This window comes from Pyrgilauda ruficollis, unplaced genomic scaffold (assembly GCF_017590135.1).
Source record: "Pyrgilauda ruficollis isolate IOZ18807 unplaced genomic scaffold, ASM1759013v1 scaffold83, whole genome shotgun sequence".
Lineage (NCBI taxonomy): Eukaryota > Metazoa > Chordata > Aves > Passeriformes > Passeridae > Pyrgilauda > Pyrgilauda ruficollis.
In genome coordinates this window covers 2,268,483-2,295,379 of record NW_024530266.1, presented here as the reverse complement: position 1 = coordinate 2,295,379, position 26,897 = coordinate 2,268,483, and the positions used below count along the sequence as shown (strand labels likewise).

General features: G+C 41.4%; 1 protein-coding gene across 1 annotated transcript in view; it reads left to right on the top strand.

The window, feature by feature from the left end:
- The window catches only part of ERBB4 (erb-b2 receptor tyrosine kinase 4), a 572,997-nt gene that overhangs the window by 454,504 nt on the left and 91,596 nt on the right, over positions 1-26,897 (top strand). Inside the window, exons 17-19 of the mRNA XM_041487708.1 lie at positions 8,218-8,350; positions 10,920-11,042; positions 12,856-12,954. Of these exons, the coding sequence (XP_041343642.1) occupies positions 8,218-8,350; positions 10,920-11,042; positions 12,856-12,954 (355 nt within the window). The remainder of the gene's footprint in view (positions 1-8,217; positions 8,351-10,919; positions 11,043-12,855; positions 12,955-26,897) is intronic.

Here is a 26,897-nt window from a genome sequence, read left to right as displayed (position 1 = left end):
GAAGGAAGAGCTATTTTACTAAATTATCATCTTCCTCGATGTGGGCTGCACTGTACTACAAAACAATCCTAATGAAGAGCAGTTGGAGAGCCAGGGTTGCTCTTAGCAGTACCCTGACCATGGCCACGAGCTGCTTTCCTAACCCAGTCCCATCTGTCACTGTCGAGATGGTGGGAGGCTGCTGTGTACACAAACACAGCCCCATGGTCAGCAGAGCTGAGAGCAGCACGATGCTCACAAAGGAGCCAAGGTTTCCCTTGGCTCCTTTACAGCCCCTAGAGTGGATGGGATTCCTTTGGCTGGCTGTACATAAGGAGGAGAACAGTGACATTGGGTGAGTTTGGAGCTTCTGTGCTCAACTTTTCTTCTTAGAATGGCCTTTGGGGAAATGCTGGCAGTGGATGATGACTAGAATTAAGAGGAGTTGCAAGATACTCCAGAGTTTCTCTCTGCTTCATTTGGTAACATTACAATGACTGGGAGATGACTGATAAGTTATTAAATAAAAGAACTTTAGGACATAGTATCTTATAAGAGGTGATCATGTATAAACCTGTGTCAGGAACAGGATATCAGTTTTATATGAGCTTTCTCCCCAGTAAGTAAATGGGGTTTTCTAATGATTAATATAATTTGTGTAGGATGTTTAGACAGTCTGCTATTCCAGTAAAATAATAGTAGCATCAGGCATACTCAAAGAAATTCCTTATACCCTGCTCTTTATCTGCCTTCAATTTCCCTCTATATTTTTGAGCAGTGGCTGCATTTCTTCCCTGCTATGCTCCACAAAGATAAATTCTGCATATTTAGAACTCAAGTGATGAGTAGCTAAAATCTGTGTTGAAGCTAACAGCATCACAGCCATTGCTAGTGTTCTAATAAATGTCTCAAATGCTCTATTTATATAAACATGTCAGTGCAGAGTGAAGTGTGACTGTTTTGATTTCAGCTTTGAAGAAAAGATTTTTAACTGTGGGTGTGCATGAATGTACATAATACATGAAAAATATGGATGCATATTTCCAAACACATCCTGCTACAAATCTCCATGCACTCTCATCTCAAACATAGGTCCAAAAGATGCTTTAATGCCACCACTTGTTAAAAAACCTCAGCTGAAACCTGCATGAGCTCTTATTACAGAATAAATTATTGGATATGACAAGAATCTTGAAGATTAGGAACACAGTGTGATAGTTCTGTTCTTATCTGTTTATCATGTCCCATTTTGTTATCAAAGAATCAGAGGATGGTTTGGGTTGGAAGTGACCTGAAAGATCACCTTGTTCCTCCCCTGCCTTGGGCAGGGACACCTTCCACCATCCCAGGTTGCTCCAAGCCCAGTCCAACCTGGCCTTGAGCACTTCCAGGGATGGGACAGCCACAGCTTCTCTGGGCAAGCTGTGCCAGGGCCTCAGCACCCTCAGAGGGAAAAAATTTCTTCCCAATATATGATCTAAATTCCCCTCTTTCAGTTTTGATGTTTGGCTTTTCTCTTCTGCCAGTGTCCAGTGCTGAACCTTAGTCTGACTGTTCCCTTCTGTGCAGGGGCTTGTTCCCCTTGGAGAGGTAATGGGCAGAGATTGGGGCTCTCTTCAATGTACAGAATTTTTTTCATAGAGGAGAATCATAGTCATAAAGACTTCAGAGGAAGGAATCTTGTTCAGAATGTCAGACTTGGTCCCCAAGTATAGTCTCTGGAGGCTCTCTACTGTGGAAAAATCCTGGAACTTGAGAAAGCAAATGCTTGCTGTCCCAAATGACTCAAAAATGGAACAGGATGCAGTCCAGTGTTCTCAACCACTTAAAACATCTGCTCTGTACTCCTTAAATCTTCTGAATGATTACTTTCAGGAAAGCCTGGCATTCCAAAAAAGCAGGCAGGTATAAAAAGAGAGATAAATGCATATTCTGATGAAAGATGTTGATTTGGAAAATAAAGTAAAAATTAAGGACATGAAGTAAAGAAGCCTTCTTGCAGCTCCTTAGAGGTAGACAATCCACCTGTGCAGTCTACAGACACAATCACGTGTTGGTTTGGATATTTCTTCTGTTGAATAGCTCAATTCCAGCAAACACTTAACTGAACTTGAGTAAATTATGAGCACTTTCCAGTAGTGGAATTAAAAAAGTGTTTTAAAAAAATAACAAAAGAAAGAGCACAATATTCAAACAGTTTTTCTCCTGATAGTTATTTAAAATAATACTGAACTTTCCTTCATGTTCTCTATTCTTTGTATTTATAAAAGCCTATTGCAGAGCAGAATGTTCCAGTTTTGAGCTTGTCTTGGTTTGAAAAGACAGGTGTCTGCTAAGGAAGGCAGGAGCCTCCCTTGAAATGGAAAATGTAAACCCCCTCTGCATTATTATAGTTTTGAAATTAAGGGGCTCTCAGGCAAAGATTTAGGAGTAGAAATAACAGTTCTTTAATAGGAAAATTAAAAATACAAATGTGATAGAAGGAAAAAACCACTGAGTCAGAACATGCCCTGACTCCCTGTGTGTCAGGGTGGTGGCACAGTCCCATTCCATGGTGGCTCAGCCCTCCTGCAGTGCCAGCTGTGGTTCTGCTGCAGCCCCATGCACCTCTTACAACCTAAGACAGAGCTACGGTGTGTATTGTCCATGTGAGCCAGCTCCCACTGGATGTTTTGGTACCCACAGATTTGATCTGGGCTCAGATTTCATGTCTTTCTCCAGCAATTTAACAGTCCCTGCCATGGGTGGTGCTGCCTCATGGTGCTTCTGGATATGAATGTGAATGAACAACAAACAGTGCCACCAAACAGGCCATGTTTCTATTGGAGAAAAGTGTGTTTTTTGGGTGAATAATTTCATGTGCACAGGCGTGATGAGCCAGCTGACTGCCACTGGTTGCAGAGAAGCAGGCTGAGTTGATTGCTTCTAACAGGAATTCTTTATGCAGGGAGAAACTCCTGGAGCTAATGCTGATAGTTTTGGTTTCAGAGCAGTCCATCAGCATCCGTGGTCATTACAGCTCTAGTTTCCTTTATTAATGCAAAATATTATTGTTTGCAAAGAAAATGGGAAATATGACAAATTTATAAAGCAGATTGCTCTTTTACTTGCTGAACTGGCTTCACCTGTGAGTTCAGTCTAGTTGATTTAACTGGCTTTATGTCACGGATAAATCAATCTACATTATGTGGGGCCTGACTTGGCATATTTTAAAAAGAATGCTAATATGTTTATTTAAAGCACAAGCCTCAAAACAGAGTCACTGTGCAAGCTCTTAACAATAGCATTCCTTTTTTAAGTTGAGGCAGAAAAGAAAAATCTCAGCCTAAAAATAGCAGGGGTGCAAGAGATTTTATTGGGACTTTTCAGTTTTAGAGGAGGCCCATAAAAAGCCTCGATATTGATGCTGTAATCCCAGAGATTTCAGTAGTTATTCCTAGTCAGATGTATTAACAGGGAGTTAATATTGAGAGTTCTTAGTCATTTATAGTGGAAAATGTAACAGAGTGGTAGTTCTAAATTATGCCATTCAGATTTAAAACCAGTTTTAAAGAAATCCATTGTGCACTGTGTGTGGTAATAAAAATGCCACAGATTTTGAATCAATACATAGTAATGTGTGGAATGTTAGGCTGTAATAATTTTCAAAGCTATACTTAATATTTTTTTCTTTATCCTCATTTACTTTGCTGAGTGAAATGGGGATGCCTACATTCTTAAAAAAGAGGTGTGAGTAGAGCATACCTTTACAGGTATTTATGCAAGAACCAGTGTGAGTAACAGAAAAACAGTTTTGTCAACAGGTACATGTTTGTCCACATGAGCCTTGACAAAGAGAAAGCTGTGTCTGCTCTTTAGTGATGTTTAACTACTGAGTGCACCCTGACACAGACTGCAACCCTCAGGTTATTTTGCATATTGGAAAGTTGTGGCTGGTTGACAGTTTACCCATCTCTGGATTAAATGTGGAATTGGTAGTAATTGTGTAACTGTGAGGTCAGCTGTGAGTTAAAATTTCTATTTACTCCTGATAAAAACTCCCAATCTGCAATAAATAGGGCCATTTATCAGTATTCAAACACCCTCAGATTAGGAGGGGAGAGGGGGAAGAGTGCCTTGTTCTTGAAAAAGAGTATAAAGCAAGGCAGTCTTGGTGAGAATAACATCAGAGGAATCCTTGCCACCCCTGGGGTGAACACCAGGCACTCTGGACCTTGTGGCTGTGGAACTCAGCTGTGGAACTCAGCACAGAGAGAGGCTGGTGAAACATCCACAAATTTGTTTCCCAGCCCAGTTGTTTATCTTGTATGTTTTAAATACTAAGATTATCTCTACAGGATTAGTAGAATCCATCAGATCTCAGAAAGGGCAGCTTCAAAGTTGGCTGAACCCCCACTGATGGAAGGGGTGAGGAATGCCGAGTGTGGGAAGCATTCATTAGGAGAAAATAATGCCTCGGTAACAAGGATTTGTGAGAAGGAACTGCTTAGCAAACACTCAAGGTTGTAAGGAATCCTGTTTGGATATACAGATAAAAATTCCAAGCCGGGGAAAGTTGATACAGGAACTTGGAGCCTTCTAACAGCTTGGCTTCAAAGCTCAGTTTCTTTACATCTCAAACCAGGTGGGTCAATGCCAAGGATGGAGAAGCAGGTGGTGTTTGTCAGCTTTACTCCATGGGCCACAACTCAATTTCCTCTCCCCTTTCTGCTGCTCTCTTCAGTCCAAGAGTGTGAGACCAACCCTGTACTCATCTAAACAGTAATTAGGCTTTAATACCTGGTCTCAGGGCATTCTCTGTGGGAATTGCAGCTGTTCTGATCTTTTGGAGTGGATGGAATGGTGTGAGCCCTGCTGCTGAGCATCCTTGTCCATCTTAGAATGCTAACTTTGAACTCAGTGTCAGTTTTAGTGTGTGGAATGTTTCTAAATGTGAAAACACAGTACCCTTTAAAAAAGAAATACATATATATTATTCATTTCTCCTGAGGGAATACTGGAATCTTTCTTTCAACTTTTAGCCACAGATACACAGTTTCTAGTTTAAGAGGCAGGATTTTTGTGTTATGGGTTTTTTTCTTCCCACAGCCTCCCCAGCTGATGCCTTTCTCACTTATTAATTGGGTATTCAGTCCTCAGTTGAGGGAGGGATGTGGGATAGCAAATTAATTATATGGGGTTGAACTATGATTCAGGGCCATGTTTCTTGGACTGCTAAGCCTGTTTTGATGAGCATGAAAATCCAGAAACACCTAGCAGAGATTGTTTCCATCCTCTGGAGTAGATTTCCAGTGTGTAAAGGAGAGCAGTGGCTGTATCAGGAGTTTCCTCTTGGTGGGTTAGTGGTGGAGCTGTAAGAAATGCGAGCCAGGACTGACTTTTGGCTGTCCATTAATTATGCTGGACAGGCAGGACTGACATGGAACTTTGGCTTTTCTGAGTCCTCCATGCTTTTAAAAATTACTTTAACATGATGGGGGCTTTTGATAGTGCATTTTTTGTCTTTTCATAGCATTGCTCATGGAATTAGTTTTAAGTGGACAGTAGTCTGAGGGGGGCAAATATCAGGAATTGCAGTCATGAAGGTGGCTGTGAGACAGTAATGTAACAAAAGTAAGTGGATTAAGCCCTTAATGCCACTAGAGAAAAGAAGATTTGTGTGTCCAGCTGCCTGTGAAGCTAAACAGTTTGTTAGGTGCATATGCAAAAAAGGATTGGATTAAAAAAAAACAAAATGGGAGAAGGTTTTGTGACTTCAGCAGCAGCTCGGGTCAGTGCCACCTTTCAGGGATCTGTGTTGAACAACCCCAGCAATGGCCCAGGAGAAAGGTAAACAGCTTACTGGAATTCATCAGGGTATTAAAGGTAAGGCTCTGCAAGCATGAAAATAAGCAGAGAACTGAGACAGGAGAACTGATATTAGCAGAGCAGAGAGAAAAAAAGTCAACAAACACATGTGAAAATAACCCCAGTGATGGGGTGGCACCCTGAAAATTTAGGAAATAATCCATGTGTGATTGAAAGGAATGTGAAGTGATAACAGGGTGCTGTGGCTGCAGAGACTTGGCATCTGGTCCTGGAGCAAATGAACCTGCGTTGTTGACTTTGGGGCTTAGCTCAGCAGCAGAGGGAGGAGAAGCTGCTGGGTATGTGACCACATCCAAGGTTAGGGCGTTTGTAACTTACAGGATTTGATGCAAGGGTAGTGGATTTGGGAGTCAAGGCAATTGATCACTCTTTGAGTGGAAAATACAATTTTTTCTGTACTTCACTGATTTGTTTAGCATTTAAATATATTAGTTTATTGCACATTGTACTATCCCTTTCATGCTTCTTTTTTAAGGTTGCTTGAGAATATGTTTAGGTGGTACCTCTGGAAAATTCAGGTCTAATATAGCATATCTCACATTAGCAACTAAAATGCTTGTTTGGTGAAGTCATTGAAAATTATTTCCTTTATTTCAATTACCAACTAAAAATGAGGACATTCTTTCAAAGTCAGTGAAGTTCACATGATGAATCATAAAGATCCATTTTGAACCCCTCTTGTACTCTATAATAATAGAAGAGCTACAAACTTCATTTTATTTTCTTCATTACTTATTATGTCCCCTTTAGAACAATTTCTGTATTATAGTCTCTCATGTAAATATTATTTGGACTACTTTTAAAGCACACAGTACTATAAAACTCCAATTACTTACTTTGACAACTATTATACTAGTTATTAATATGCACTTTAAAGCCGAGTTCTCCTTCCTGTTTAGTCACTCTGTGGTTTGGTGCTGTTTGTTAAAAATTATATGACTGCTCATACAGCATAAAAATGAATTTTAAAAATTCCTCTGCTCAAGAGCATTAGGCAGTACAAGCTCCATAGGAGGCTTTTGGTGGCCAGTGTTTTTCATAATTGCCTGTTAAAGAGTTTCTTGCAATGTAGAAAGACATGTAAACCAAGAGGAGCATTGTTTGGGGTGGATATGCCAGATTCTTTAAGCTCTGCACTCAAAATCACAGAGTAACCACTGGGCTTAGAAAGGGCAATGTGTTTTGAGGAGGAGGAGGTGGTACTGGACTCATGTTCCCCAAACACCATAACCCATTTTCCAGCCAGACAACATTCCCCTTCCTTTATTTGCAAGTTTAGAGTCCATCATAAAGTCTGTGAAGTGCAATAGGCCTTTGTGTTAATGTGTTTACCCTGGGAAAATGTGGATATAAATAAATTTAAATACTGGATGTGGGAGTATGAGGCTTTCTCAGTAGTATTGCAGACACACCTTCATGCACCATACCAGGTGAGATGGCACTGCTTCAGGAAAGGTTGTAAAAAGAAGAATAAAAAGAATAAAATTGTTTTATACAACAATTTAGTATTTCTGAGGGAGACTCTAAAATTTTCCATAGCTGTGTGGTACATTTTTATTAATAGGCTGTAATGTACCTTTCATCATCATTCAGATGTAACTGAGGGAGGCTTTTAGAGCACAGCAGTGACATTTCCACAATCTTGACAACAGTTAATCTATGTTCTGGGCTTACCAGGCAATGGTTTTAGCACCACTGTACTCTGCAGTTTCATGCTGTGGTTTTACCCATCTTTTCAGCAACTCTCCAGCCACTGTTGGATGGATGTTAAATGCTCTGAGTGTGTTCATGTTGCTAAGTTGTTGGTGTGCTGTGAAAATGCCCAATTTAAGGTACTGCTATGAGTTTTTCTTTGGAGGGAGCCTGATTTCTCCATTGCCTGTGTAGGTGATCTCCACATCTTGCCTGCAAAGTTCCCTCTCACTTCCTCCATGCTCAGGAAGGCACATTGTGTTTCTAGTCTGGGCATTTTTCATGGGCTTGTTTTCCCCTGAATACTGGAGTCCATGAATTGATGAGGGTGGAGCCAAAGTCAGCACAGGCAGATCTTTTGCAGGAGCCTGCAGATACCTGTGTCCTCATTTTGCCATTGCAGATTTGCATTTGCCATCCAAATGCATGTTGTGTTTCCTTGTCCACACGACTCCTCACATGTGCATGGGGGTTTGTAAACAAAAATGGAATTGGCATAATGATGAAAAACAAGCAAATTCCTACCGCGTGTCAATGTGTTTGCCCCAACTTCCCATCTGGGCTGGAATTCATGAGGCAGTTAATGAGCTTTCCATGTGACTGTGTTTGATGTACCCAAGCATTCTTTGGTCTCTCACCCCTAGCTGTGGAAGTAAAGTCTCTGATTCTGATTGCCAGAACCCCCCTGATTGCTGCTGGAGTTATTGGTGGCCTCTTCATCATCGTCATCATGGGCCTGACGTTCGCCGTGTACGTTCGGCGTAAAAGCATCAAGAAGAAGAGAGCGCTGCGAAGGTTCCTGGAGACTGAGGTGAGCCACGGCTGCTCCTCACAGGCTGTCTGGGGAGGCATGCAGGGCTGCTCTGCCTTTATATTAGAGATGTTCATGTCTTCCCTTACCTGTAGAAATCCTTCTGCTTACCTGTGCAGACTAAACTGGTGCTGATTTTCTGTGTAAGTACAGATTCATGGCTTCTAAAGAGCAGGAAAAGTGTCCCACCAGATTTCTCAGCTCCCATCCTGCTCTCCACTGAACTTCTATCCCAGTTCATCAGTACATTTAGCAGCTCTCATTCTGAAATATTACAGGGTTTCATTCTGGCCATATTTAGGTTGACTTTTAAGGCTAACGTAAGTTCTTTCCACAAGCTCTGGTACAAGCTTCATGTTTAAAGGCAGATGTTGTAACTTACTGTTGTTCCCAGTGCCTACAATACCTTTGTAGTGCAGATTTTGTCAAAATCTGGATTACAGATTTTGTAGTTTCAGATTTTGTAGTGCAGATTTTGTCAAAGCCTGTAAGAATGATCAGTAATAATAATGTATTTTATTAAGCCAAGATACTTTACAGAGCTTAACCAGTGGAAGTTCACAGTTCTACTGGCAATGGCATGTAGCAGGGCTATAGCAGAGTGCTGTGATGGCTCCATCCTGCTCTCTGAAGTGTCACTAGTGAAGGGGGCAATCCAGGATGTATATTTAAATATAACATTAAATGTACATCTATCAGCTACTGCAGTGTTGATTACTGCAATCTCCTCAGTCCGATATTTGAGACACTTTGCAAATTATGGTATTTTTAAATTAGGATGCCCCTTTGTGAGATAATAAAGCTTGGAAATGTTGTTAGCTAGTGACTCTGATAAGGCATTATTAACAGTGCTGTTTTCTCTTCTGTTCCAAGGGTTCTGCTCCCACTCAGCTCCACTGTAGAGCCTGGGAGTAAATGATTTATGCATCCCCAGTCTGTTTGCACAAGTATCTTCATGTTTGGCTAGAATTTGTGTTGCTTGTTAAACACTGTTCAGCTGTATAGAAAGCTTAACAATCCTCGGTGCCTTTAGATGAATAAATCTTGCTACTGTATCAGCCCATACTTAAGCATAAATTATTTTAAGCAGGTGGTTCTCCTTGCATTGGCTTTGAAGTCCAGATTTCAATTTTTCATTTGGTCAGATAAAAGCTGTGGCTGGCAATAGTCCTGAGGGACCAGGGCCTCCTACTGAACATGTGGCGAAGCTGCTGTCTTGGCTGAGAAACTGAAGATTAAATCAGGAGCATCCTGAAATAAACACACAAGCAATTAGCTTTAGTTGAAGTCTCTCTAGCTGGAGGCTGTAACAGGACTTACTCTTTCTGTAGATCATTCTCCATCAAACCCTACAAGCCTGGTTTTAGAACTCCACAACACATCCCCACCTCTCCCTGCCATTCCCATGTTGGTGGACTGTGGCACAGAGCCTCTTTTCATCCTTCACAAACTGAAATTACAGAAGTGTGCTGCCAGTATGCCTAATTTTCTTTTACAGCAAACCTTTCTTTCAGGGTATAAATAATGAACATCTAAAGTGGAAAGAGAAATCACTCAAGTTGTTGCTGTTTGGTTTTGTTATGTTTTCTTACCTGTTAATTGCCAGGTACTGGTATTTTTACCTGAACAAAACTAATTAGTTTGGTCAACAAATTAAGTAGTTCATAGTGCCCAAAGAGCTATAAGAAGTAGTTCTGAAACTGCAGAGCATGGTGCATTTAGCCTTGTAAACAGGCAGCTTTGAAGTGCTGCATTGTTTTCAAACCAATTTGAGTAGGAGGAGCTCTGAATTATTTTCCTCATCCTGTAAAGGGACAAAATGTTTTTCATGTGTTGCATTGAGTATTGTGCTCTATGTGTATTTTTAATTTATTTTTAAAGAAGGATTGTTTTTCTGGCAGAGATGGTATGAGACCTAAGAGCATTTTTAACTGAATGTGCCATTGTGGCTCATTTACAAAGTTTATTGGGACATCTTGAGCAAATTGTTTAATTGCAGTAAATTAGTGGCTGTTATAAATTAGTTGTCTGCTCTAAGGTGTTTTCTCCCTAAAGCTGTCTTCCTGTGTGGTAAAACAGAAGTTCTGAAAAATTGTCCCTTCTTCAAAACAGAATAAGAATGTGATGAGCCGTTTAGTCCAGGCCATTAAAAAGAAATATGGCCAACTTAAAAGACACTAAAATGGGCAAAAATAGGATGTGGTACACTGATAATAAATGCTATATTTCTGTCATGTAGAAAATATTTATACTGCCTCCATTATCAGAAGTCCTTGGATGTGTTACTCTGACACCAATTCAATTTCCAGTTCATAATTCCATCATGCAGTTTCTGGTGGAAATTACTGCATTTGAGTGAGAACTTGCTTTATCAGGTCTCTTGGTTTTGTGGCGTTGCCCGTTTGCTTTTGAAGATGAAAAATCCCTCCAAGAAGTTGGCAGGGCAGGGGTCAATAGAACTCCACCACTGTCTTGTTCCAGTATTTCCTTGGGTTGGTTGCTCTCACTACAAACTTCTGACGGGTCTCTGTGTTCAGCAGTGTTTGGGACTGTTGGGTTTTCTTTGCAGCTGGTGGAACCCTTGACCCCGAGCGGCACGGCACCCAACCAAGCCCAGCTCCGCATCCTGAAGGAGACAGAGCTGAAGAGAGTCAAGGTCCTGGGCTCTGGTGCCTTTGGAACAGTGTACAAGGTGAGAGCCTTCCCCACACAGCCCTGAGTGCCCTCTTTTACCTCTGGAGCAGGCAACTTCTGCATTGCAGCAAAGCAGCCTGTCCCAGGGGTGGTTCCTGAGCCCTGACAGAGAAGGGAGACTGGAATTGTGTGCAAGGAACTCATCTATAGTATTTGCTGGGAAATGTCCTGATGAAAGAAGGAATGATGAATCTGACTCCATGTTCTCAGAAGGCTAATTTATTACTTTGTAATACTATATTATGTAAAGAATACTAAACTACACTAAAGAATACAGAAAGGATACTTACTGAATGCTAAAAAGATAATAATGAAAACTCGTGACTCTCTCCAGAGTCCCGACACAGCTTGGCACTGACTGGCCAAAGAGACAAAATAACTCACACCAGAAACCAGTTAAACAATCACCTGTGGGTAAACAATCTCCAAACACATTCCAAAGGACAAAACACAGGAGAAGCCAATGAGATGAGAATTGCTTTCCTTTTCTCTGAGGCTTCTCAGCTTCCCAGGAGAAAAATCCTGGGCAAAGGGATTTTTTCAGAGAATGTGAATGTCACACTCATCCAGCATCAAATGGTACATGCAAATATTATTTCTTGGTGAGCAAAAACATGTCAGCCCCAGTCATTTTTGTGTGCAAGAGGGTTACACAAGCTGGACTGTCTTGTTGGCACCAAGGTTTGCCCTTCTGTTCTTACCTAAGAGCATCTTTTATCATCTTCCATCTTTTGGAAAGATGGATAAACGTCTTTCATTTCACAAGTGTCACCTGGGTCTTGCAACAGCAATAATACCTAGTAAAAACAATGCCATTAGCTAAACTGTAACACTTCTTGATTCTTCAATTTAAACAGAAAAGATGAGTTACTTCAGGGCACCCTTTAACAACTGGGATGTGAGAGTGGGACTCACAATGGAGAAAGTACTTCAGTTAAAGAAGTATTCATTTTTATGATCTGTTGATCATGTCCAGATCTCAGAGGGATGAAGTAGGGCTTAGTCAAAGCAATTCCCCAACCCTTTGGGAGCAGCCCAAACCTGCAAAATCAAGGTGGTAGGTCAGAGCACCTGCATGTGTCCTCAAAGAGGGGAGGAAAGGTAGGAAGCACAGACCACTATAGCAACAAGGTGATGGGAATAGATTTATGAATAACAAGATTGAATATACTTAGATAATAAAATGATAGAGACTGATGCCATGAGGTTGACAAGAAAACAGCAGTAGTCAAGAATCATGAAAAAGTAGCCCAAGATGGCTTGTGAATTTTAATTTTAAATTTCCTTTTTAGCCACCTAAGTTTTTGATTCTCAGGTATTAAGTAATTAAAAAACAGCCCCTAAATTTTTCACTCTAAATATATTATTCTCAGGGTGTTCTGTTCCTTCCTGATGTTATGATCTGGTGATAATCAGTTTTGAGAGTTTACTTATAACTTCAAATTTAGGCATCAGAATCCAGACAGAAAATCTAGATTTTTGTTTGATTATATCCAAATCAGTATCAGAATTTTATCTGAGTCACTAGAAAAAGTACATCACGTCCATGCTGCCATTGCTCTTTAGAAACCCTGTTGTGGACAAGAAAATCAAGGATGTTCACTGATACAAAATATTTCATTTTACATCAGAGTTTAGTTTTGATGTAAGAAGCAGTTTTACAGATTTTTTGCTTTATTTTGTAATTTTGTGTATTCTCCATTCTGAGTTCCATAACTGATCTGCATAACATGACAGATTGTGTCAAAAAGAACTCTGAATCAAGTTTTTCTGATTGTTGTCTTATTAGTCTTCTTTTTTCCTTTTTCTAGGGGATCTGGGTCCCTGAGGGAGAAACAGTAAAGATTCCTGTGGCCATTAAGATCCTTAATGAAACCACAGGTCCAAAAGCCAACGTGGAGTTTATGGATGTAAGTAAGACATGAGCAATGTCTTTGGGTTTTGGCAGGGGTGGTGTCTTTCTGTTGCCCATAGAGGTTGTAAAGACCAATTCCTACCAGTTTTCTTTCTTTATGTTTAATTGTACACAGCACCTGGCAGGACTGCATGTGCCCCAAGATACTTGGAGTTTTCTAATAATTTGTTTTTCTGTCAGTACAAGACTAAAACTCCTCTGTCTCATGGGCCACATATTGTATCTTTCTGTGGCAGAAAAGCCATGGAAGAGAGAGGAGTTGTTGCAGGGGTGGATCTTACCATGCTTGCAGGTCTGTATTGGTGTAGAACTCACAGGAACAGAAATTCAGCTCAGTTTTCCTCCACTTTGGTGTTCTGAGACTCTGGGAGCTGGCAGCAGCAGCAAAGCATAACAGGGACAAGGGGAAAATTAAAATATGCTGGATTTAAAAGTCCTTTTGCTTTAATAATCTGAAATACCACGGATAAGAGGTCACGATGGTAATTTCCATGAATGTTCTATGATCACAGAGGCTTTGCATTCAGTTTTCAGCTCTGTGTCAAGATCAAGGCTTACTGACACCATGAATCTTTATGTCTTATTCAGTGACAATTTTTTGACAAGTCGTAGAAATTTGCACTTTTTGTAGGTCCCTCTTGTGAACTTGAAAATTGTATGTGACTTTTAAGTCTTGCTGATCTGTTCAGTGTGTAGGCCTAATTTGTTGGCATTAATGAGACTGTAAGTCACAAAGAGAAGGTACTCCCATTATTACATACTCTATTCTTCCTAGAAGTGAACAGAAATGAGCAGTTATGGATTTATGTGTACCAGACAGCTGTTTCATGTCTGAGTTCTTAGGCAGGTGAAGGAAGGCTGTGTAGAGGAAGGGGTTTCCTGTGTTTTTTACAGAGCACTGTACATTTATATTGGTTAGATCATTTCCAACCATGATGATTCTATCATTCTGTGGTTCTGTTGCATTCAGTAATCATTTTGCACAAACAATAAAAAAAAAAAAATAAACTGTTTTGGCACAGTTTAAAAGAAATTAATTGCACTAAAGGAATAACAAGTATTAGATATTTTTGCTTAGTGGACAAAGAGTCTTGTTAATAATGGAGCCACTCAAAGAGAACAGGTGAAGTGGATGTCAGTGGTCAGTCAGTGATTCCAGCCTAAAGGCGAGGGAATTGTTATCACTGTGTGAAAGTCAGTGGAACTGAGCAATTGTACCAGATCAGGATCTGACCCCTGATCTGACAGAGAAATAGTAGTAACAGCTCCTCCTCTGATTCTGATTAACCTCGAAGCAAAGAAAACATGAGGTCCTTGGTAGAAGGCAAAGTTGCTTGTTTGAGGTTTCACAGCTCAGCTTAGGTCAGTTTAGTTCATTGGATCATACTTCCCACGAGTGTTTGCATCAGAACATCTGATAAATGGCTCAGAAATGGAGAGGCTTTAGGGAACTCTGGACATTTTTGGCTGTACAGTTACAGTGGGAAAGGTTTCTCTTTAAATTAATAGTTTCTCCTGAGTCTCTGACCCAGTGGCTGCAAGATGAGAGAACAGGTAAAGTTGTTTTGAGTTATTGAGGTTAAAAAAATAACCCTTAGGTTGTTTTTAATTATTAAAAAAAAGAATTAGACTTCATCATTACTTGATACAGGTGGCAGTAAGGAGAAATAATATGTTTTCTATCAGTGCTGCTTTTGATATATGTGCAGTGATTTGTAATCCTTTTCTGTACTGCATTGATGAAGATTACTAAATTTCATTCTTGTGAAATAATTGCTCATCCAATTATACAGAGGTTCTTGCCATCCTTACCTCCTAAACCAGTTGTTTACTTCCTGAAAAAAATACCTTTTCATAGAGAATCACCTAAGCATTAGTTATAGTTTTAATGTGACTACTCCTCCCTGTCCCAAAAAAGACGTAGTTTTAAACATTTAAAAAATTTAAGCCAAAATTTAAATTATGAGGAGATAACCTAAATATCTTTCACTGAAATGTAAGTTAGAGTAAAAAAATGTTTTACTCATTCTCACTTCAAAACTTTGGTCAGTGTAGCTATCCTGATAAAACTGGCTACTGTTTACTCATTTTATAAGGAAATATTCAAAAGTACTTCTGAAAGCAAAATGCATCAGTTGTACTTCAGTAAAAAGAGTGTTGTTGGTTAAAAGCACTTGTGTCATATTTTGAAAGGTATATAGGTGGCTAAATGCCACTGTGAACGTGGTGGGGTTAATTCTTTCTTAAAAAGCGTCTGACAGTGTTGGTAGTGAATGGGAAGAGGAGGTTAGTGGGAAGGAGTCATTATATGAGTCACACCCTTGGCTTTGTAGGTGTGCTTTTGTCAGCAATTACTTCTTCCTGGGCTGGGAGAGTCCTTGTACCTGTAAGTAAAAGTTAGCATTCCTCTTAGGCTCTGGAAAAATGGAAAGCCTTTGGTAAGCAGCAGTTTGTGTGCAGGGGGAGTACTTGGGACACTTCAGTGTCCACAGAAATGGCTGCTCTGGACGTCAGTGGCACTGCCCACAGACCTGGTAGAAACTTCTGATGCTGGCAGAATGTGAGTCTAAAAGGGCTCCTGAAATTCTGCTAAACGTTATGCTGAAGGAGTAAAGACAAACAATTTGGTTCCTGGGCTGTCATTTGAGCAGCCTGAAGCCCTGCTAATGGAGCAGTAATGACTGTAATGATATAATGCCTGATGTCAGCTCTGCTGCTCTGGCCATGCACCTCCCATCAGGAGATGATGAATTGGCCATCATCCAAAAGCACAGCCCTTATTTGGGATTTTTCTTGAGGGAGCCGCAGCAGAGTTTATTTTCCAGGCTTTCTCCACCCGTTCCCAGCTAGCCCTTTCCCTTTGCTCCCTGTGTTTGCCCCTAGATTTATCACTGCAGTAGGTCTGTGTCTGCTACAGCAATACAAGCTAGAATCTCCAAAATAGCCTGGGCCAGGGCAGAGCCAGACTGCACAGGAGGCCTTCTCTGGATTTATTTTCACCACACACAGGTTGCTGTTACTGCTTTGTAAAATGTAGGTTTACCCTATTTCCCCACATGCTTCTGGGTGTGTATTGTGTCTGGGATAATGAGAGTCTAAAGGATTTTCCCCTCAGCATGGTCATGTGCTTAAGTTGCAGGGCAGAGTTTCTGCTCTGGCAGGTCCCCAAAAGGGGCTGGAGTTTGAATTCAGAGTGCAAGTGTTCTGCCTGCACCTGTGTGTGGGAGGGAGTCACCAGCAAGACACAGGCATCAGGAGGGAGCTCAGTCCTGCTCCTCACCCTAAGGCTGGGAACAGAATATATGATGGTCCTGAGTTTTATGGAGGGAAGAGAATCTTGTGGTGAGGAAAACAAGCAAATGTGAAGCTGAGAAGCTACTTGGTAGTAGAACAGGGGCTACAATTTCACTTGGGGGAACAATTTCACCTCCTCAGCCTCAATTTGTGTGACTGTTATGATTGTCTGATAAGTCAAGTAGCCATTGGCCTGGTCAGATGGTTTAATATCAAGCCAGATACTCAACTGACAATGTAATGAATTCTAAAGACATGCTGCAGTTGGAAAGCAGAGCAAACAGCCTTTGAGGCTGAAAATATGTTCTTAAAAAACTTGTCATGGGGAAACAGACAGTTGGTGAGGGCCTTTCCTCTAAGCTTGATGTTTCCAGGAAGTAATCCTATGGGCTGTGGTTGTGTCCAGGATTTTGATCCACTTACAAGTTTAATGTATCCTCCCTGAGTTTAAATGCTCCATTATCTGTTAGAATATAATTAGAGGCTGCAAGCACAAGTCAGCATCCACAGAGTTCCTTGGGAGTCCCTGAGCTCATTGAGATGAAGACAGTTTGACTGATGGTGGTCAGCTGATATTGGGCCAGAAGCTAATAATAGAAGGCAGTGCTGCTTAGCTAGGTGAGAAAGTTAACTTGGGAAAAATTAAACTGAAGGCTTTGGGATTTATGGTTGGAAATAAATTTCCCATTCTCATTTGTTTCCTAGTAAGAGAGCTTCAGAGGCAGTTGGTTTCTTTTATGGTTTTATAATTAAGATCTAGAGGCTTCCTGGCTTGGTCTGTGCTCGCTGCAGTTGCTGCTGTCTGCAGTGGCAGCACTTGGAGTGTGGGAGGACATTTGTCACACCAAGTGCAGAGGTGGTAAGTGACAGTGACCTCCACCAGACATGTAGCAAGCAAATTAAAGCTGCATGTAGGGGACTGACACCCACATCTTTTATTTATGTCTGGCCTAATGAACTAAATGAATAAATCACTCAGATGTGCTGCAGAAACAGCTTTTTCTAAATTGTATGCCTGTCTGACAGTAAAGACAAGCCCTCAGCTTGAGGATATCAATATCAAACTTATCTTCAGTTCAGAGGATTGAAGACAAAAAAAAATCATGTAGCTGACTAGAGAATTCTTTCTCCTGTTCAGCTGAAACCCCACAGAGTTATGGATAGGCCTAGATGCTTTCTTTGTTTCCTCAAGTATGTCTAGATGGGAAGTACAGCTAGCTAGTCAGGTGTAGAAGGTGAGAGAAGATTTAGCTTTTCTTGGTTTCCAGTGTTGGCTTCAGACACAGGAGGGTTCTAGGCTGAAGCTTTTTGGTTCTTTGCTTGGCCCGTGGTGGTATTCACAGAGCCCTTGAGGCTACAGACACACTCTGTCATTCCTCAGCTGACACAGGTGCATTTGCCCTCAGCCTCCTTGTAAGATCCTGCCTTATGTGACTATGAGGGTGATTGGTTAAATATTTTTAAAATATTTTTAATTCCTTTTACACATCATGCTCCTGCCCAGCGCAGTGTTTGAGCCAGGTCTTCAACAGACCATGTAGATGCTCCTGAAAGTCTGAAAAGACATTGCTGCTAGCAGTAGTTGGATTCAGACATTCCACTGACTGCCTGGCTGCTTGGGAAATACAACAGAGTTAATCCTGAATCTCAGCTGAAAGGGCAGGTTTAGGATCAAAGGAAATCCTTTATGGCAGCAGTGAGACATTTTCCCTTATCCTCTTTTGCTGTCATTTCTGTGCACATCCTCCTTTCCCGCTGCCGTGAGGGGTCTGTAAGCACTGCCTGGCTCTGGGCTCCACTGCAGCTCAAACAGGTTTGCACTCCATCATGTCAAGCTGCAGGAGGTGGGAGGCAAGGGGTGACATACCCCCTGTGACTGTAGGAGTTATGGACATAACTCCTGTGATTTTACACTTCCTTTTGTGCAGCCTGCCCCTCCTCCCCACTCGTGCACACTGAATGTGAGCAGAGACACTTAGAGAGGAGCTCTCCCTATCAGTCCCAGGCACAGGAGCTCACTGGGATGGCAATTACAATTTGCAACTTGTCCAGAGATGCCAGAAATCCAACTGTCCTTGAGAGTGCTGCATACCATGCACAGGCCCCCAGAGTGCTCAGCCTCTGCAGAAGCTGGAAATTTGATCTCTGATGAAGGTTAACTGCTTTTAGTCATCTGGAGATTAACTGTTTCAAGGCTACATTTCTGTTATTTCTATCTGAAGCAAGAATTTGGCTTTAAATGTTGGCTACAGTAATTTTCCCCTCCATGGTGTGTGAGGGTAAGGGGTGTGTGTGTGCAGGGAGGGTTAATTTTCCAAGGAGCATGTGGCTGTGTGGTGAAAGGATACGCAGAAAGGATGAGGTACAAGCACAGACAGACAGCCAGGCTGCTTGGAAACAATTCTGCTGGCATAACAATCTAACTGGAAAATGCAGTGAGGGAAAGTGAGTTTGCCTACTGCTGGTGATGGGGGAGGTCTGAGTCCTGCTGAAATTCAGGGGAGCTGTGAATTGGCCAGTGAATTCAGCAGGGCCAGGGCCTCACCTCCAGAGTAATCCTTCCAAGAAGTCTGCCACAGGTTTCAGGAAGAATCCCATGCTTGAGTGAGGGACTGACATTAGGAGCTACTCCTAAATGAGTCAGGAAATACATTCAGATGCTTTTTGTTATGGCAACTGCAGAACTCCTTGTTTCAGCTTTGCAATGCTTTATGATGTGGAAACCCTGCATAAGTTTGGGTAAATCTGTGCATGGGAAGAGGATCAGGTGGGAGTGTTCATTTATTCACAGGCAAATATAGCTGTGGATTAAATGAAAGTATTAAAGAGTCTAATCAGATTCAAATATTGAATTTGCAATATCAAATGCAAATATTTTAGCTGTAAAGTGTGTATGTGTAAAGGAAACATTTTGAACTGTGATCTTGTATTACATTCTCTATTTCAATGTATAAGGCACCCTAATAACAGGGTTGATACTTGTCTCCTTGGCATGTACTTTTGGGCTTGGTTACTGGAACATGAAGTGAATTATTTCCTTGGCTGTATATGTAATTGTTCTGAAGGTCAGGATCCCAGAGTTGCCACTGTTTTATCAGGACACAGTAGGAGAGAGGTCTTTTGAAAAAGTGTTTAGAAATCGAACATGCAAAAGATAGGAATATTAAAAAAAAGAGGCAGAAGAGAGGCAGAGAGGTGGTGCTGTGAGTATCGTAAATGGTACACAGTAGTTTAATTAGGGGATTTAATCAGGAGCTTATGGGATTTGTATTTCCACAATGAGTTTTCTGTTGGTCTCAATACCATGGGGTTTTTTTTCTTGGCACTGTGCTGTATGTTTCCACCCTTCATCACGGGTTAGATCTGGGCCTGGGTCACAATGCTCTCCTCCAACCTCTTATCTTCCCTGGACTTACGTGCTAGTATCTGGATGTGGGCTTTTAGGAGAGTAATCTTACAGGCTTCAGTAAAAATTTCCCTTGGATGCTGTAAAGCCATGATTTCTGGGGACTCATCCCAAGAGGATGTAGTGCCTGAAGGTGTGGGTCTTTTCATCTGCTCAGCCAGTGGTTGGTGGTATTTAAGGCAGAGGGGAAATGTTCCTCTGTAGGCACAGATCCTGCTGGAGTGGAAGGCTGTAGCTCACAGGCTTGTCATTACAAACAGAAGAAACAGTCTTCCTTAAACAGCAGCAAACTGGCTGGGGATACTGGGATTCTTCTCACAGTCTTGCGGAGATTCAGATGCAAAGTGCAGAAATAAAAGTGACAAAACATGGTAAAATTATTAAATTAAAGAAAATAAGGTCTTTTAATAATGCTTGATATGTTATGAGAAGAAGCTGACACAGATATCCAGTTTTAAAGCAGATTTTGGCACTAAAACAGGGTGACAAGTGTTGTCTTATCACTAAAACTGAAAACCTGTAGTTAAGAAATAGCTTTGCATTCTTTCTCTGTGTCTCCAACTCCTATTACCAATATAAAATAGGCATGTGTTAATGTTTAAGTTCCTAAAGGACACTATGAGTGCCAGAATGTTGCCAAACTGCTAAAAAATGCAGGGTTTTATGGGACCCCTGTTAATAAAAGAGAGGTACTGTTTCCACAAGCTTAACTGTAATGCATCCCAAACAAGCCATCACTGGTTTGAGGTTAATGGCAGATCTAATGAGGTGCCAAGTCAACTTAAAGTTAAGAGAGAACAAGGCTTTTTATGTTGTAAGGAAAAAAAAAATCCATATAAACATACGTATGCTCATGCTGTGACCATTTTAAATCAGAATGTAAGAGTACAGAAGCACAGGCTTATAGGAGCTGAAATTCAAGTATCACTGTCAAAATACATTTTCCCTCCAAATACTGTAGATTGTAGTACTTCTCCCTCAGTGCTTTGTTGCAAATAACCCCTCAAAAATTGTTTTCTGTGCCTCAGCACTGATCCAGACACCTCTGATACATCAGCAACTTTCAGAGATTTATAATAATAATTACCATCTGTTTGCATTAATATTGTACCTGTTATTTACAAGTGACAATCAGATATTCCTACTGCTGCTCATGATGGAAGAAATACGACAGGGAAAGGTGGTTCCTGACTGGCTTGCTGATAATCTTCATCATATTCTGCCAAGACTTTTGAGATATCAGTGCAGTAATTGGGATAAGCAGATCCATTTGAGGTCACACTGGGGCTGGCAGTCCACAGAGCAGCAGGTGCTAGTTGGAAATCCCTGGTGCTTCTCTACTGAAGCTGTAGCTCCAAAAATAAGGAGATTTTGCAGAGCAATATTTTCCATACTAACTATGGTGTTGCTTCTTGTTGTGGTAATACAGCATCTCTTGGACCTGATGAAACTCTGGTGAGATTGTCCCTGCCCTGAAAGGTCAAGACAGACACAACAGATTAAGGGGAGAGGATTATTATTACAGTTTATAGATGGAATTCTGAATTGCAACACAGATTCCATAACCTCTGAGAAAATTACTTAAATTTTAAAATTTATTTTTAATTATCCTCAGGTTTTAAATTACCTTGGGATGTCTATGTAGACAAGCAAATACTATGTGAAGGGTTTTTTTTTTTCAGACAAAGCTGTTTTATCAGTTGAGAATGTGTCTAAAATGTTGTTTTCATTAGGTTTTTCCAAGATCAGGTGTTTTAAAGATGCTGAATGACACTTGATACATAAAGCAAATTGTGTATTAGCAACAGCAGAGGGAGAACAGGTATTCTTCCCTCTTAGTTACTTGCAAGGTGAATACAAGTGTATCCTGAAGGTTTCTGCTTCATATAGAATACCAGGCTTTTAATTACAGAGGTGAATAAGCGTTGTTCAAAACAGAATTGCATAGGTTTCTCATAGGCCAGGGCTTGTTTTTATCTTCATGCTTTACGTGACACAGGACACAGAAATGTTTAAGGAAGTGTGGTTATGTGGATTTTTGAGCTGTGCTGACAAATTGCAGCTTGGAAAGCTCTCCTTGATGAGCTTGCACAAGTAAATTCTGAGATGCAGAGCAGGGCAAAGGTAGGAAACAGCTGAGGTACAAAGAACCTTTTATCTGATTACCTGAGTTCTATTATCTGATTATCTGAGAGATAGTCTGAGTTTATCTGATAGAAATTAAGATCTCAGTGAGGTAGGGGAATGTGAGACATGGCCTGGGCTGCAGGCAGTTCCCAGGGCTGTGACTGACTGAGCCATGTCAGTGGATAGGCAGCCCCTGGGCTGGATCTATTTGGAATCATTCTCCCATGTCAAGGATGCTTTTGCTGGCTGGGCAGTGCCCTTTGAAAGAGTTCAGTGGGAAATTTAGTATGCACAGAAGCAGAATTTAGCTTCTTGTTTTCTGAAGCTGTGCAAATTGTTTTGGTTTTTTTTAAGATGAAGTCTTGTTGGTTTATATCAATAGCTAGAGTCACCAGCTAAAAACACAAGTCCCTCTGAAAAACTATTTTCATAACCAAAGCATTTGGGAAAAAAATGGTATTTGGACTGAGGAGGGAAAATGAGTTTCCTTGTTGGAATTGTTTTCTTGGCAAAATATTGAAAAAATATTTCTTGATAAAACATTTATTAACTTGCTGAAACTAAAAGGAAGAGTTTCTGCTGAAGCTTTTCAGTGTGATATATATTCCAGTGAATTCCTCAGCCAGAAGATGTGTTTTGAAATGTCATAGTGATTGAAGCACCTGGGTTTAACATTTTCTGAACTCTGGTGAATTCCTCCTTTGAAACCATTCCTTGTTTCAAAATTCAGACCATGTACATCAGGCAAGAATGTTGTCAAATCCAAATTGGAATGTTAAACACTTTGTGTATGTGGTTAAGTTGTGGACAGCAGAGAACTATTTTCCAGAGCTAGGCCATCTTTGAGGATCTGAATGCTGTGTCCTGCCTGGTTTTCAGCAGGGGTGGGAGATGTGTCTGGTTGCTCTGTGACAAATCTCTTCATCAGGTGAGGGGCACAGATGGGAGTGAAACTCCAGACCAAAAAGAAAGTTATTGATGTCAGTGTTAATGTGAATTCTTGGCAAGCCCTCAAAGAGCTCCAGAAAACCCATTAAACCACATTGTGTCACCTTCTAAACGTTTATAGCTCCACTCAAACTTGCAGATTAGCCCTCTGCAAAAAAGTGGCTGGTATTCCTCTCAGAGATGTGCTGCAGCTTTCTGGGGCTTTGGCATTTCACTGGCACAGAAGTCCACTAAAAGTGACCAAGGAACTGACAAGTGATATTGTTTTGAGCTGTCCCCCAGAGATGCAGCATTATCTTTGATCCCAGTAAGATGATCACACCATGGTGGTGTTAGGTCTTCTCAAGAAACAAAAATGTGAAGGTATGCAACAAGGGAATAGATGGATTAATTTTATGTAACCATACTTCTGCTTTATACAAGTCATGTCAAATAGTAATGGTGATGGTTAGGAAAGCTGATGGTGGAACAGCTATGGATACTTTTTCCTGCTTTTTATTAAATGTCAGCCTCTTGAATGCTGATCTTGGCAGTAAGATGCAAAAGAGGTGCTGGCAGACAAGGTCTCCACAGTGTGGATGGGATTAGTGCTTTGTCATCAGGCTGCAAATGGACCCTCCCTCAGACCTGAAAGTCAGCTTTGCATGGCACATGCACACAGCTGCACTGTATATGTCTTTAGCACTAACTTTGACACAGTGGTAGTGCCTTGAGCTTCCAGGTTTCCTTATAGTTCACAGAATGAGCTAGGTTGGAAAAGACCTTTGAGAATTTAAAGTCCAACCTATGACCTAACATCACCTTATCAGCTAAACCATGGCACTGAGTGCAACGAGCAGTCTATTTTTAGACACCTCCAGGGACAGTGACTCCACCACCTCCCTGGGCAGCCCATTCCAATGCCCAATCACTTTTTCAATGAATTTTTTCCTGATGTCCAGTCTGAACTTTCCCTGGCACAGCTTAAAACTGTGTCCTCTCATTGTGTCGGTCGTTCCCTGGAGAAAGTGACCAACCCCACCTGAGCACAGCCACCTTTCAGGGAGCTGTAGAGAGTGATAAGGGCACTCCTGAGTCTCTTTTTCTCCAGGCTGAACACCCCCAGCTCCCTCAGCCATTCCTCACAGGGTTTGTGTTCCCAGCCCCTCTCCAGCCTCGTTGCCTCCTCTGGATGTACTTAAGTGTCTCAACGTCCTTCCCAAACTGAGGAGCCAGAATTGCACACAGCACTCCAGGTGTGCCCTCACCAGGGCCGAGTACAGGGGCAGAATGACCTCCCTGCTCCTGCTGGCCACACCATTCCTGATCCAGGCCAGGAGCCCTTGGCCCTCTTGGCCACCAGGGCACACTGCTGGCTCATGGTCAGCGGCTGGCACCAGTGCCCCCGGGTCCCTTTCTGCCTGGGCACTGTCCAGCCACTCTGTCCCCAGCCTAGAGCACTGCAGGGGTTATTGCAGCCAAAATGCAGGACTCAGCACTTGGATTGTTAAACCTCATGTTGTTGGACTCTGCCCATCTATCCAGCCTGTCCAGGTCCCTCTGCAGAGCCCTCCTACCCTCCAGCAGATCAACACACACTCCCAGCTTAGTGTCATCTGCAAATTTACTGATGGAGGACTCAATCCCCTCAAACAGATCATCAGTGAAGATATTAAACAGAACTGGCCCCAGCACTGATCCCTGGGGGACAGATCTGGTTCTTCCTCTGCCTGGAGTTTCCCTGGCAGTATCAGTTAAAAAGAGCCTTTTTCACTTTTTTTCCCAGACAGCTGCAAGGCTGTTGAAAAGCAGATTCGTCCCAGTTGGCCTTGTCAAAGTTTGCTGTAGGAAATGCTAGGAAAAAAATGTTTGGGTTTTGATTTGTAGAGTCCTGTTAGTTGGATAGTTCCTTTGGAAATGCAGGATCTGTGCTAACAGGCCATCTTATGAGCATAATTAATGATCTTGAGATTGTGCTAATTCACAAAAGAGGATAAAATTATGACATAAATTATTATTTCACCCTCTTTGTAGCATCTTCAAATTAGATCACCTATAAAATAGGCATTCCCTCCTGCAGTACTGCAAGTTTGAATGTGTTTGTCTATAACTTTCTGCTTGGGTTCTGTAATTCAGTGAGATTTTTCCTTTTTGAGGACATCCACACAGGCAGAAATAAAAAGTATTAAATACAGTTTTATTTATGGATTTGACTGAGGTGTTTCTATTGGTATCAGGCACCCACTCATTGAAACATATTTGGTTTGGGAGTTATTTGGCTGGCCCTGACAGATGCCAGGACCTGAGCATGGCCATACATAAAAGATCTGATTTGCTCTGGGGGTTATTGCAGATGGCAACATTTTATCAACATGAAAAAAAGAGTCATTATTATTATTATAATGTTACATATGTATTACCCTGACAGCAGGGTGCCCAAATCTTGTGGAAATCCAGGGGGGAATTTAGCTGAATTTGTTGCCAAGGAACAGAAATACTTTAGAGCTGACCAGGTGTTAGCAATCCCTTGGGCAACCCCAGCCGTCCCCACCCTGCCCTTTGAGGGCCATGGGTTCTTTTTAAGGAGGTTTTAATCTTGCCTTCAGGAGAGGAGTAGGATGACAAAAGAAGGTAGGGAAGAAGAAGTGGGAGGCAGAGCTGTAGAGACTTAGGAAGAAATCACAGGCAGAGCTATGTGGATGTGACACAGGGAATATGAGATAGTTTTTGAGGAGTTCTGATGCCAGTTCGGTCAGAAGAATAAAAATCTAACAGTGACTCAGACAGTCCAATGAAACTTCCCATGTTCAAATACCATCCCTTTGCAGTGCCCAGGTCCTGAGTGTGAGGTTCTTGTGAGGCTGAATACAGATGAGGGAAACATGGAGATGAGTCTGATTTGAGTTCTCTGTTGTGAGAAATTAAATACCAGGCAAAAAGTATCTTTGATTAAAACAATTCTTGGTGTTGATTATACACTTGATGAAATTAGGCTTTAATCTGATGCTATTCCTTTACATTTATCCTGAAGAAGGAAGGGGCTTTGAGTGTGTGATTATAAAGTCAAGGTTTTCAGTGATACCAGAAAATATCAAAGCAATGCCTGCAGACTGCTCAGAAAAGAGTGAGAACTTGATAGATTTTTTTTTTTTCATTCTGGAGACCTTGCCATCACTCATCCTAAATCAAAAATCAAAGCAATAACTCCCTCCTTTGGAAAGGTATGTCAGCCAGGGCTGACAATACATATAAGCTGCTCAGTGGTAATGTCTGTTTACCCTCCTCTTTGAGCACCACTGAAATGATGGCTTTGTTAGACTGCATGGTTACAACTTCAAATATTTTTGCTATTTGCATCAAAATAATAAGAAACAAATCATTTTGGACAGACTGCTCTGAAATAACGATGTGTGTCACAGGCTGTAAGTAAAACATTTGTCACAATGACATGATATTTTTGCTGTTAAACCACCTACTCCTGATCTCCAAGGGGGGAATCCCCAGAATGAAGCCCACTGTTACTTGTCCTGACAACTTCCAATGGGAACAGTTCTGGTAGCTGAGGTCCTTGGCTATTATGCATAAAAGTGAACTGAAAATGGGCTAGATTTTGCTTTTCTCATCACCATGATAATTTCTTCAGGTCAAGATTGACAGAAATGCTGGTGGGAGCTGTCCCTGATCAGATGTTTGATGGAAAATCCACACTTGGTTTCTTGTGCACTAGAGGCCTGTTGCTTTAGAACTGAAGTTCCTCCTCTGCTAACTCAGGCTCTGATGAATTGGGAGACTTAACTGGCACAAAGCAGGGAGAAGGAACAAGCATGTGGTGTGGGGGCTCTACAGAATTTCTCTCCTACACTTCCAAGCATTTCAGCATTAATTCTCAGCACCTGAGCTGTGTTGGAGTCAGCACAGTGGTCCATGACCTCAGTGTTTGCAGGACAGAGATCACAGCACTGCTTTCTTTTCCTAATTTATTTTTTGTTGCTCCAAAATACAAAGTGAGCCAGAATTGCTTCTGTAAGTGCATGAAGGTGTTTCTTCCTGCATGGATAGGACCTAGTGCTTTTCTGAGGTGGGCAGGAAGGTTTCACCCAGCAGTCTGCAAGTATGACCTTCAGGAGGGAGAGCTTTCACATCACTGATTTGTGCTAGTTTTGGGTGTTTGGAGGAAAGTGGGG